Below are 12506 nucleotides of genomic sequence, written 5' to 3'. Positions count from 1 at the left end.
AGAAGCTGTAGCTTGCTGTTGTTCGGCCAATCTCCGACTCCGTTTGTCATGTTGCTCCTGGGCTATTTGTTCGATGTGACTTTCGATTTCTTGCCTCGTAGCTTCAGACAAATTCATCTTTGATAGCCCCTGGAGCTCGCGCACCACTCTCATGGTGTCTCCGCCGCTCTCTGAGGAACTGGCATCGGGAACTCCTGTGTGAGGATTACAACCCTGGACACCGAGCCAATCGCCGCTCTCCTTCAAGCTTCTTCGTAGTTTGCGAGCCTTTTCCCTGGCCTCCATATCTTCCAGCAATAGTATGGGTGGCTTCTTCGCAGATACGGCAGAGACGTGTGGCTCCGTAACAGCTGCCGACTCGGGTGTCTTTTTCGATTCCATTGTTCCAACATCATCTCTTGCCCTACTGCCACGCATTTTCCCAACACTGAGGGAGCTCATATGAACCAAAGGAGTCCGGCTCTCTCTGTGGCTATCTGTAGAAATGCCATGACCTGCAGGAGCCTTCTCCCCCGGGAAACTGGGGTCTGGCAACGCCTCGCTGAGGTTTTTTGGTGTATTCCAAGCCGTAATTTGGTCCGAAGCGCGCATACCACCTCGTCGATTCAGATAGTGACTATCAGTGAGGTGACGTCGATGTTGGGAAGTGTGGCCTGTGGACGGGGGGATGTCCTGACTATCCTCACCAAGTGCCTCAGACGATTTCTTTGTCACCTGTTCCTCATTTTCCCAGAGGCTGTTCTTTCTCAGTGTCCCTCCTCGTTCCGGGCGGTTGCTCGGGAGCTTGTTCTTGAACCAGGCTCCTACGTCTCCCAAGGTGGTGCTCCGGCCAGGGTCCTGTCTAATTTTGATCCATCCTCCAACGTCGCCGAGTGTGAGCCTTCGGTTGTGCCCTTTCCCCGGGCGGGCCTCTGCCATCTTTTCAGGGCCTCCTCAAGACGGAGGTCCACGTCGGAGGAATGTCTAATGCGGATCAGGCATGTACGGGCTCGAAACGATGGACAGCTGCAAAGCCAGAGGACGATGGGATATCGGTCTATCATGTAGGGTGCTGCTTCTAGTTGGATTCGGCGAAGACAGACAAGACAGTCGTCGACACGATTTGCTGAACCTCACAGATGTCAGCTAATATGAGCGAGAAAAGTCAGGGATGGGCAGAACAAGAATGAATCAATGTGATAATGTTGACATCCATGGGTTGAACACAGCTCGCACAATCTTGTCCAAGAAGAAGGAGGTACTGAATGGTTTTACTCTCACTTCCTAGGTACCTACCCAGACAATTCGTACGTTCAATATTCGGAGAAGGCAGGTACAGATGTGTTGGAAGTGCAAAGGGCAGGTGGCAGCTACGCCCACAACACCAACACACTTTGCAGGATATGAAGATGCGAGTGGGCAGATAGGTATCTATTTGCGTAAAGGAAACCAGAAACAAAACCTCCATAGCACGAATAATCTTCATCAATAACGGGATATGCATGTCTTCAATTTCGCATCGAGATCCATATTCAGAAAGCACAACCTTAACGCCAGCCTGTGAATGCCGCCCGAAGTTGCGGTTGCCCGCTATGTAATGCAACTTGCACGTAAAATAAAAAGAAAAGAAAACATCAATCTACCACCGTGGGTTAGGGCGTTCCTGGGGGGCCTGTTTTCTACCCAGGTTCGCAAAGGGGTTACCAGCACTTGAGCCCGTCAATCTACGGTTCTCTGTGTGCTTGGAAGGAGTTCCTTGCCCCCAGTTCCTCTGCTCATACGCCGCCATCTCTCGCGAGTTTCGTGGAGATGCGGTCTCCTGCGAGGTGAGCTCATTCAAGCTCGTAGCTTTCTTTAGAGGAGACTTGTGATGGGTGTGAATTCCCATGCTACCACCAAAGTTGATATTTGCAACTCCCGATGAAGTGCCAGTTGAAGTATATCCAGCGGGCAGACTATGGCGAGGGACAGAACTTCTTTGGCTGGCGCTAGGTCTGTAGAGCTCTGAGCGTCGGCTAGCCGTAGGAGGTGTAAACATCTGCGGCTTCATGACATTGCTAGGAGTAGGGGTGATGTCTTTCTTTTCGGGTGTCCCAACAGATTGGATATAAGGGTTGGCGTGAGTCTGGAAAGAGTGCCGGATCTGAGTGGTCGGAGTGCCAGTTTGCACAAAGTCTTGGTACTTCTGAGGCTGGTCGTCGGAGAATTGCGTACCAACATCACGGACAACAGGGTGCAATCGAGGGTGGACAAACTTGGTGTCATACTCCTTCATCACCTGCTTCTGGATGATCGCCGTGTCCTTAGCTTGCTGCGTGAATCGAGAACAGAAGAAGAGTAGCTGTCCAGTAATGATGACCTGCAGAAGGAGAGTGTTGAAAACGGTCACGCTCGGTCGGGGGTCCAAGGGGGCCAGAGGCAGAAAAATCATGTAGACCAGCACATGGCCGGGACCAAAGAGGCAGAAGAGCCGTAGCGAGACTGGGAGAGGATCCCAGATCGACAACTCCCAAACATCGGAGCCCTTGTCGGGATGAGCTCGTGATTCGGCGGATTCCGGTGTGAGGATGCTTGCGAGGTATCTCAGGGGTGTTACCGGCGATGAATTGGACTGGTCGACCTTCACACGGCGTGCAGAAGGTGTCGAGAGCTTCTCCTCGACGTCAACTTGAAAAAGTCGGTACTTGCGGGTTCGCGTAATCGTGTAGAAAGCGTTCGTAGACGAGAAGAAGATGAGGATCCAGACCAGAGGGTAAATCTTTGATATTGTTTGGTTAGCTTTAACAAGACTAAGGGGGCCGAGGTAGCTCACAAAGAAAGCCAGCCAGCCAGTGCCAGCGTCATCACTGAAAACATCGTCGCTCGTCGAAGAAGCTGAATTGGCGCGCGCAACTAGGAACACAAAGTTCATGGCCAAGCCTAGTTGAGTGCCTGCAGTAGTCGAGTCCCAATCTCTCGTCTCGAGCTCCTCGGACAGCCAAAGCAAGAAGTCCATGGGATTCAACATGGACTTGATGCGCTCAAGGAGCGGCGTCCTACGAACCAAGCGCGGCATGGTGAGGAAAGTCGCAAATTTGGCCAAAAACACTGCTTTTCGTAGTCGCAATATTCGGATGGGTCGTCGTACGTCGCCGCTGCGAGTGGAAGAAGAGTGAGAAGGCGACGGCAGCGAGGCCAGATGTTGTTTACTTAGAGATGAGATGTTGGCTGTTGCTGAGGGCGATACTATTTCTTTGTTAGGTATCCTCTTAGCACTCTATCTTAGTGGCCAGCGCCTCTAGGCTGGGGCGCGGGGGGTGGTCAGAGCTTCAGGCAGGTCAGGTCCATTCACCAGTCGGCACCAGGCGGAGCCTCAGGCGCTTCTGCTGCGTACCTTACCTAACACACGAACCTCCCGCCTTCATCCTCGAGGACGGGATCGAATAACGAGTATCCCACGACATCACCTTCGCTCAAAACATTTGTCATGGCTTCTCAGGCGGATTACAAGGATCGCCAGTTTCTCGCCGTCATCGGCGATGAGGTATGGGCTTCCTGCGATCACGGGCTCTTGGTAGACGCTGTTGCGCTGACGTAGCTCGCATTCAGGATTCCGTAACAGGACTGCTCCTCGCGGGCATCGGTGTGAGTATCGCATCGTATTGGGCTCTCCTTCTGTTGGCTGACACAAGAGACTAGCACGTCACCACGGGCGCCGATCCTGAGAAGAACTTTCTCGTTGTCGACAACAAAACAGACACCGGAGCCATTGAGGCTGCCTTCGACCGGTTCACCGATGAGCGAAAGGACATTGGCATTGTACTTATCAACCAACATGTCTGAGGCCCGGTACATCACTTGAGATTCAAGATCCTGACGAGATTTGCAGATTGCCGATAGAATACGACACCGTATCGACACCTACACCGCGGCCTTCCCTACCGTCCTTGAGATCCCTAGTAAAGACCACCCCTATGACCCCGAGAAGGACAGTGTTTTGAGGCGCGTCCGACGTCTGTTTGGAGAGTAAGGGGGGCAATGGTATTCTCGGGGCACGTAATTCGGGAAGCGGGACGCATACGCAGTGTAGAAATGAACCTAGGCTAGGCAGGCGGTATTGTTATTCTACATTCAACATATTATCCAGGGCAATCCGCATGACTAGCTACGAGAACGTGGAAACGATACAAAGGACGGTTTCTCGTATATGCCAAATCGATTCTAAAGCCGCTGAAAGATGCTAAACGAGAGCAAGAAATTCGCCAAACCAACGTCAACCCAAGAGACCCATGACAACGTGCCAGTGCCCAATACTCAATACTAAGTCAACGCGCCATACGCATGTTGTTGTGTACGCCGAAAATCACCATTACAGGTCAAGACCAAACAAGCCCTTGCTACTTCGGGAAAACTCAACGGTCGCAGTCAGGCAGGTGATCTGCACATCCTCGACGGTGAAGACATCAGCCAGCACGGTGTACTTGCCCTGCACGAGGTTAGAATGATAATACGACAAAACCAGGCGGACATAAACATACAGGAGGAATCTCAGCAGGGAGGTCGACGGTCTTGAGGATTTCCAGGTCGCCAGCCTCGACGGGGCACTTGAGGTCGACGTTTCCAATCTGCTCGCACAGATCGGCCTTGGTGCTGATGAGGCGGATGAGGCCGTACTTGACGGTGAGAAGAACGTAAGCACCCTCCTCAATCTTCTGCTTGACAGTTCCCTTGGCCTTGATCACCAGCTCCTGGCCACTATCACAATGTTAGTACCATATCCCGAGCGCTATTATCGTTGAGCGGGGTAACCGTACGCCTGGGGAGGGTTGGGCAGCAAATCGACGCTGTCTATCTTGATGAGGTCGGCAGCATGGTCGCCAGGGCAGAGCTCGAGGGGAGAATCGCCAGGAATCTTGAGGTCATCGTTGATCGTGACGTCGGGCGCGCGGCCATTGAGGACGCTGAGAGCCGCGGCTGGCGCCAAGCAGGCAGTCAGACACGCGGTGACGGTCGAGAATCTCATCGTACAAAGGTCTCGTGCTTAAACTCGAGTTTAGGGGTCGATAATGGTGAGAAAGGTGGTAAAACGGTTGATGTCGTGGATGAAAGTTGAGTGCAGATGATGAAGAGGTCGTTATCAGGGCAGAATGGAAGATGGCGAGTGGCTTGGTGTTGAATGCGTCATGGGACCGAGGCTCCACCCTGATGGCAACCACTGGCCAAAGGCGGCTGGGGCTGGGAAGAACTCTTGATGCCTCACCGCCTTGCAGCATGCAGAAGGAAGCCGGGCCGTATCCGGAGGGCACCAAATAGGCTCCGTGCCTTGCCGTGGGAGTGCAAGCGTCTAGAACCTGCACGACAGAGCCGGGGAGAGTGACCTACAATGACGCTGGAATTGTTTGTCCGTTACGACAGAGAAATGCCGTCTCCTAGAGCCATCATGTCTGTTGTTACCTCAGCCGTGCAGCCTTGGTTGTCTCACGCTTGGCGCGATGTGGCTGTTGCAGTCGTAGTGGCTGACATCCATATCCATCTTGATGCGGCGCGGTCTCTCCGTTTTCGCTTCTCATTGATTAAAGCCCAGGGCAATCTCGATTATCGATTATCTGAGGCCAACCACCTGCCACATCCTCGCTCAGCCCCAGGCAAGAGCGGAGCATTGACGCCGAAGTTAAGGCACCCGCCGAGTCAAATCTTTGGGCCTCAGGCACAAGGGGTCCGCTTTGACGCACGGGCCATGTCATTTCTCTGGTATATAACCGCAGCCTTCTCCCAACCCTTACTTGTTTTCCTTTCCTCTTCATACTTACCTTATTCCGATTAACCCCGCTCATGAATGGGGGGAATCAGCGTGGAGGGCCTGCATTGCACAGCGCGGAGTAGCTCCATGCTCCATTGTCCTTCGGGACCATGGGGGGTGTAATTTTTGATTTACCACTTCTTTCATTGTGGACTGCTGCTTGCGGCGGCCATGAAGAAGGACATCTCGGAGTTGCATTGATGGTACTCGCGCACATGAATGCAAATGAGAGGACCCTGATGAATGGCGAAATGCTCGGCAATTATTGCTGTTAGGCCAGCATTCCTGTCATGTCATTTTAGGCAATCATCTGGAAACGCAAATGAGGCCACCCATGGAGTTCAGACGCGTCCGCTCCCCGTAGGTATCTCGCGAATGGGAGCGAGTCATGCCGGAATGACTGGGAACGATGTGCTATTGGGCAATACGGCGGCGCGGCGCAGGACCTGATGGGATTTGTTTCGAAGAAGCCACTTCATGTATTTCGCATGCTGGTCTTTTGCTATCTGAATGCGGTGCCAGCAGGGATCCTCGAGTAATGAATGCCCGCTTGTATAATCACCCAGGTTGGTCGCACTGTACGCGTTGAATGCGTGATAACACGGCTTTGAGCTTCCAGCATTTCCCCCGCTTCCGGTGCCCACCCACCATCCAACGCGGAGGGTCCATGGTGTGAAGCTAAGGTTTCGCGAGCCCAGAGATCCAGGGTTGCTGAGTCTCTTTCCATGAGGATGGCATAAAGATGGAGTGGTCACGGGGATGAAGCATGTTGCGCGTATCCTTCACGGGTAAGCAGAAAGGCCGCGACCCGGAGCCTGAGGAGGACAAGCACGGCAAAGCGCAGGAAGATGACTGCGACATGGATTGCTGGGGGAGCTATATGTACCGTGGCATGCAGATTAGTTACATGTGGTGCGTAGCACCCTGCCAAGGCCAGACCAGCTTGGTTAGTCCGAATACGGGACGTCGTAGCATGGCAATGCAAACACACAATGGAACACGAACAAAGAGATGCGTGAAAATGGCGTTTGGTATTCGGAAGAAATACAGGGCGTGGCGCCCCGGCTCATGATCACCCGAGCGTGAACGTGAATGTGATTGTGAATGTACCGAAGACTTGCCAAACTCACCTTCCGTCGGGAAACTTCAACTTCAATTCCTCCATGACAGCCTCCAACAGCCCGCTACCTACCCTTTACTTTGCCGTCGCAATGACGCGACCCCCATCACGTACCACACCCGACACGGCTTTGCAGCACCCTCCCTGCTGAAACCATCATGGAATCTCCTCACTGGCTCCAAGGCACGGTGCCATTTGCGCAAGCTCAGCTGATTGGATACTTTCACCATGCGCCAGAGACACGAAGCTTGTTCCCTGCCAGCCAAGCCAATGAGAGTCGGCTACGGGTGCCGTGCTGCGGTGGTCGCGCGCACAGTACGAAGGCTCGAGGCAATAAGGAAAAACAAACTGGACCTCTATTGACACGCTAGACTCGTTCCAGACGGGCTGCCTCGGCCGCTTCGCGTTGGCTAAAGTGGCTCACCAGTTTCACCACACACGACTTGTTTTTGTGGCGGGTGCCAATTTCCAGTGGCCCCCGCTCACCTCATCATCTCCACCGCCCAGCCGCCAACCAGATGCCACGAGCAGCCAGCAGAATCAGTCTCAGCCGGCGGCTGGGCTCTTCGCCTCTTTGGCTGGCACTGGCTGGCAGACGGCGTATTCACCCTACGTGCCTGATTCCCTGCAAAAGTGGTCGTCGTCATTTTGCCTGCTTGAAAATCTGGTGAAGCCCCCTCCCGACTCCTTCGCTTCCCGTTCATACCGAAATGCTCGACTCCTAGTGTCCGCCCATCAGAGAAACAAGACTCGCAAGTCTCGAATGGTGTCTTTGTTTGGACCTGACATCGCTCACCCGCCCTGGTTCCTTTCTTTTCTGCCTTGCCTTTCGAGTCTCGACGACCTCTCATCCTCGCGCCCCTGGCGGCCTTGCTCACGCCAGCGAGCCCAAGGGTTTCCCGCTCGTGTCTCTCGCCATCCGCAATTTCAGAGCCTCCTCCCCCCGATCTCCCCTCACTTGAGTTTCCTCCCCCTCCCCCCCTCCCAGCCCTGTGCTCAGCTGCAGCGGCCGCGTTCATGTCATCCATATCAGTGCCTCAGGCCGAGAAAGCGCCCTGCGTGCTGCACTAAGATTTCTCCCTATCCACCGCCAGTCAAGGTTTGGTTTAGCGCCAGATTTCTCTTTTTGTCCTTGTCTCGTCTCCTCTTCCATGTCTCTCTGTCCTGTCTCTTCTTGGGGGGGACCACTGTCCCCGTCCCTCTTCCTTCCCCTTTGGACTGCCGCCAACCCAGCAAAAGCCCAGCGGAACACGCCAGAGACGGACCCAGTGGTCCATTGGTACCCTCTGAAGCTGAGCGCTGCGCAAGGTGAGTGGGAGTCCCCGGTGGGCGAGAAGGGCGAGTGAGGTGCCGTTGATGAGGGTACCTTTGATGGGTACGTACCTTTTTTTGCTCCTCCGTCTGCCTCAGCCAACTGGAAACCCCCAGCAGGCGGGCAGGTCCCAGGTCGGTACCGCAGTACCGCACTCGTCTTGAAGCAAGCACCCGGCCTTGTCGCTCCTCCCCATCTTCTTCCTCCATCACCCATCCTTCTTCGTGCAGTCCACGATCTTCAATCCTCCCTCTCGTTACTGTCTCGTCTGCTCCAAGCGCTCCCCGTGTATGGATTGTGTTTGAGTAGTCTCAACTTCTTTTTCTCCTTTTTTTTTCTCTTAACGAAAGCCTAATCCACGTCGTCTCGCACTCGACACCTCGACCCTCCTCGCCTTCAACCCGGCCTTGACGGATCACAACGAGTTTTGCGAAAACACAAACCGAACGATCGTGTCCCCAACACGCCCTCGACTCGTGTCTTCCGCCCATATTCCTATTCTGGGCACCCGACTCATCACGACCATCGCCTTTCTTTCTCCCGTCGTCGCGGCGCTCGCCCTCCACCCTTGACGCTGACGCCTCGACGAGTCTCTCGAGTCCACGTTTCGACGCCTGCGATTACCTTCACCGAGATCTCTCGCCCTCCTTCCCCTGCCGCATGAGACTGTCGGCGACTATTCTTTGCGACTCTTACCTGCGGTGTCCCGCGCGCGTTCTGAACGGCGTCGTCATGCCCCAAAGACCGCGACGGTAAACACCCTACGATCCTCTCCAACGCCCACTGCCCTGTGAGCTTCACAACAGATTATGACCGACAAGACGGTGGCGCTGTCCACGCAGTCCGCGGCTCCTAGTCAGCCTTCGCCTCCTGCACAACCAGGCGCGACGCCCAAGAGCGACGTTGCCCGAAAGGTCGAGACGGCGGAGGAAGAGCCATACACAATCAAGTGTATTTGCAACTTCACTGACGATGATGGAAACACAATCTACTGCGAGACGTGTGACACGTGGCAACACATCGACTGCTTCTACCCTAACAATAGAGAGGAGGCGATCCGTGAGGACTTTGACCACTCCTGTGCAGAATGCAAACCCCGTCCTCTTGATCGCCAAAAAGCTATTGAGCGCACAACCCGTCTCAAGAACGGGCCCCCCGAAGACCAGCCTGCGGACAAGAAGACGAAGAGGCCCCCCTCCAAGGGCCACAAGAAGCGGGCCAAACCCAACGACTTGCAAATAAACGGCCATGCTGGACCACAGGAAAATGGAAAACATGGCCATTCCGCAGAACATCCTCCTCCTCCGAAAAAGGCAAAATCTTCCCATCGATCCTCTCAATCCATCAGCTCCCAGGCTCCTAAACGAAGCCCCTCCTACGGGAACGCGCGATCAAATCCTGCTCATCCTCCCAGCCCTGCAACCACCCCACCCGACCTTCCCGAAGATTTTCAGATCCACCACTATTCACAAGGATTCTACGACTTGTACAATGCAAGGGATGTCCCAGACTCCCACAATAATGCGTTTGCCAGTCTGGCCATCCCCACAGCTCTGTCCCGTTGGCTCCGCGAGCCGAACACCATGAGAAATGAGGTTGGCAGGCGTCATTCCGAGGTGTTCCAAAAGGCACCGGCAGACCTGGAAGCCAAAAAGCCCAAACTCGACGTAAGGGATGCCACGCGAACACTCGATGATGGCAAATCTCTGCGGTGGAGGTTTCTCAACTCTGCTACACCCATCGATAAGGACGTGCCCCTCGTCGAGTTGAATGGCGCGATTGGCTTCCAAAAAGACTACTGTGCCGACCCAGCAAATCTCTGGGCCGACCTCTCATCTCCTCTTCCCTTTGTTTTCTTCCATCCCGTTCTCCCCTTATATATCGATACAAGACAGGAGGGGTCGCTCGCTCGCTATGTCCGCCGAAGCTGCAAGCCTAACTCACAGCTCGACACCTACCTTTCCGACGAGAGCGAATACCATTTCTGGATTGTAAGTGATAGGTACATTTCGGCTGGCGAGCAGATCACTCTCCCCTGGGACTTCCGATTGGAAAAGAGTGTTGATGCTCGCTGGCTTCATCTTCTTGGTCTCAGCGACGACGAATCTCCCAGCAACGGCGAAACTCCAGTGGACGAAACCGAGTACATGGCAATATCGAATTGGATCGACCGTATACTGTCCGAGTATGGTGGTTGTGCCTGCGACCTGGACAACAATTGTGCCTTTGCACGATTCCATCGACAGTATCTCTTTGGGAAAACCCAAGCGCGTCCTGCGAAGAAGAAGCAACGGAAACCCAAGGCGCAAGCCATCTCACCAACCAGCACAGGGCCGGCTCCCAACAGCCGGGCCACGAGTGAAGGTCAGGTTGACGATGGGGCAGATCACGATAATAGGTCTCAATCGGGCTCTTCGCGTAGCAAGCCTCCAAGCCGCGATCGAACCCCCCTTCGACAAGGTTCTTTGGATAAGCCTAACATCCTAACCGAGCAGACGGACCGGGATAAGCGAAAGCTTGCTGCGGTCGAGTCCACATTCCGTCGCTTGGAACAGGAGCAGCAACAACCGGCAAGGAAGAAGAAGCGCGTCTCGGACGGTACCGCATCGAACTCGTCAAAATCAAAGGCCCGTCATGGTTCAACGGCATCACACAAAACCTATGTCGATTCTGGGACATGCAGGAGCAAGTCTGGCTCGCCAGCAAGTTCCCATTCTCCTCGAACCACTCACAAGGCCTCGGTTACGACACAAGCATCTTCCATCAGCCGTTCCCGTCAGTCTTCTGCCACGTTAAGAGCGGTGTACTGCGACGCTGCTGTACAAACCGATCCGGTCGAGGGCGAGTGGTACAGCGAGCCCAACCGATCTCCCCGGCCAAAGAAGCGCATCATTTCGCTCTCTAAGCGGTTGCTGAACAATCGCTCAAGAGCACGAAGTGATGAAGAAGAGCGCCGCAGACTATCCCTGACTACTCAAACGTCGAATGGGACGGTAATGGAAGTCGACTCGCCTATAATGGAGCATACTCCTGTGATTAAGCGATCAGAATCCGAACTGCCGTCACCCCGTTCACAGGCTGGAGACTTGCCCATGCCTGATGCTTCATCAGCAAGCACGACACCTGTTCTCGGATCTGCAGCGAGCGACACGTCAACAAAGACAAAAACCCCCGATCTTCGTGTCCAGCTACCTCCAGTACCTGCTTTTGACAGCACCGGTCTTGGGATCCAGCATGCGACAACTCCACAGTCAGCTGGATTGGTTCAGTCTCCTCTTATGGGCACCTTGCCAAGTCCATTCGCACCTCCAGCGGTCAACGGCATTGCAGCTCATCCCAGCCCTATCAAGAAGAAACTGAGTCTGAGCGACTACACCAAGAGCCGGATGAACAAGGCAGGAAAAACTGCCGGGGGCAATATGCTCCACAGGCCTTCCATCTCGAGTCCAGAGGACACAAAGGTCGACATCATTCTCGAATCCCCCTCGGCCGAGAAGACTGCAGAGAACGTGGCCCCTACGGTACCAGGTGTCGCGACCAACGGTTCTCTGTAACATGACGACGCGGTTGTACGCTTAGTATCACTATCGATTTCCAAAATTTTGTTTGCTTTTTTTTCTTGGGGATGGCGGATTCAAAAGCCCGGAGTTCTGCTATTCTTATACACTGGCTTGTACGTCGGGTGGCACCTCCGATGGTTGGCGTTTGAAGAGGATCAGGACAATGAATGGATGGGTTCAGGGCGACCCTGCAGAGGACTTGACACCAAGCCTCGACATGGCGCAGGGTCCAGGTGTCTATGTATTGACGGCACACGATGCGCCCTCTGGGTTGTTTATGTATTGGCGAGAAAACTAGGTGTCTTGGTTGGCGATGGCCAAGTTAGTTATGTTGAAGAGGATGATGGACGATGGGTTCCTCGGATGGAAACGAACGACTGGGTTGGTTGGTGTTGTAAGAACGAAAGGAAAGGGACGACGCCTATGCCAAGTCTCGCTTTGGGATTTTCTGTTGTACTTATAGGCGCGACCGGGGTTGGTTTGCATGTTCTATATGCAGTTCGATGTAGTATCCGTATAGTCAGTCAGTCAGTCGAGCCACCTCGCGATGAGGGAAACAATGAATTCTTTTAGTCGGGGTGGATGCGTACTCATCCACCTCGAAATCTTTCAACTTTATATTTGATGGACAATATTCAATGTTTATTCATTTCGTTACGCTATCTATGTCGGCAGGGTATCATTAATGACTGGAGTATTCAAACCGTCAAGTTTGAGCACTCTTGTATAGGTACGTACCAGATCTTTACTGGAGGC

The 12506-nt window shown here is 53.9% G+C and overlaps 4 protein-coding genes across 4 annotated transcripts; 2 read left to right on the top strand and 2 right to left on the bottom strand.

The window, feature by feature from the left end:
- Nucleotides 1–1618: 1618 nt before the first annotated feature.
- NECHADRAFT_32998 (uncharacterized protein) lies at nucleotides 1619–3034 on the bottom strand (the record flags this gene model as incomplete). The annotated part of the gene is made up of 2 exons (XM_003046049.1): nucleotides 1619–2737; nucleotides 2792–3034. 2 exons carry the CDS (start codon nucleotides 3032–3034, stop codon nucleotides 1619–1621), a joined length of 1362 nt encoding a protein of 453 aa, XP_003046095.1.
- Nucleotides 3035–3372: 338 nt separating this feature from the next.
- NECHADRAFT_66560 (uncharacterized protein) lies at nucleotides 3373–3988 on the top strand (the record flags this gene model as incomplete). The annotated part of the gene is made up of 4 exons (XM_003046622.1): nucleotides 3373–3502; nucleotides 3568–3603; nucleotides 3658–3795; nucleotides 3848–3988. The coding sequence occupies exons 1-4, from the start codon at nucleotides 3446–3448 to the stop codon at nucleotides 3986–3988; spliced, it is 372 nt and encodes a 123-aa protein (XP_003046668.1). The 5' UTR covers nucleotides 3373–3445.
- Nucleotides 3989–4058: 70 nt separating this feature from the next.
- On the bottom strand, nucleotides 4059–5091 carry NECHADRAFT_66557 (phosphatidylinositol/phosphatidylglycerol transfer protein). Its single transcript, XM_003046048.1, has 3 exons — nucleotides 4773–5091; nucleotides 4497–4713; nucleotides 4059–4444 (listed from the first exon to the last, which is right to left on the bottom strand). Exons 1-3 carry the CDS (start codon nucleotides 4979–4981, stop codon nucleotides 4328–4330), a joined length of 543 nt encoding a protein of 180 aa, XP_003046094.1. The 5' UTR covers nucleotides 4982–5091; the 3' UTR covers nucleotides 4059–4327.
- Nucleotides 5092–8999: 3908 nt separating this feature from the next.
- SDG2105 (uncharacterized protein) lies at nucleotides 9000–12344 on the top strand (the record flags this gene model as incomplete). Its single annotated transcript, XM_003046621.1, has 1 exon — nucleotides 9000–12344. One exon carries the CDS (start codon nucleotides 9000–9002, stop codon nucleotides 11742–11744), a length of 2745 nt encoding a protein of 914 aa, XP_003046667.1. The 3' UTR covers nucleotides 11745–12344.
- Nucleotides 12345–12506: the final 162 nt, after the last annotated feature.

Source organism: Fusarium vanettenii, assembly GCF_000151355.1.
Source record: "Fusarium vanettenii 77-13-4 chromosome 2 genomic scaffold NECHAsca_18_chr2_1_0, whole genome shotgun sequence".
NCBI lineage: Eukaryota > Fungi > Ascomycota > Sordariomycetes > Hypocreales > Nectriaceae > Fusarium > Fusarium vanettenii.
The sequence above is the reverse complement of the archived record's forward strand: the minus strand, read 5'-3'. Positions and strand labels throughout refer to the sequence as shown.

Bases quoted from the DNA above. Each gene is read 5' to 3' on its own strand.
- NECHADRAFT_66557 (XM_003046048.1), bottom strand. From the start codon at position 4,981: ATGAGATTCTCGACCGTCACCGCGTGTCTGACTGCCTGCTTGGCGCCA. The intron at 4,714-4,772 runs GTACGGTTACCC...ACATTGTGATAG, and splicing joins CTGCCCAACCCTCCCCAGGC to TGGCCAGGAGCTGGTGATCA. The intron at 4,445-4,496 runs GTATGTTTATGT...AACCTCGTGCAG, and splicing joins TCCCTGCTGAGATTCCTCCT to GGCAAGTACACCGTGCTGGC.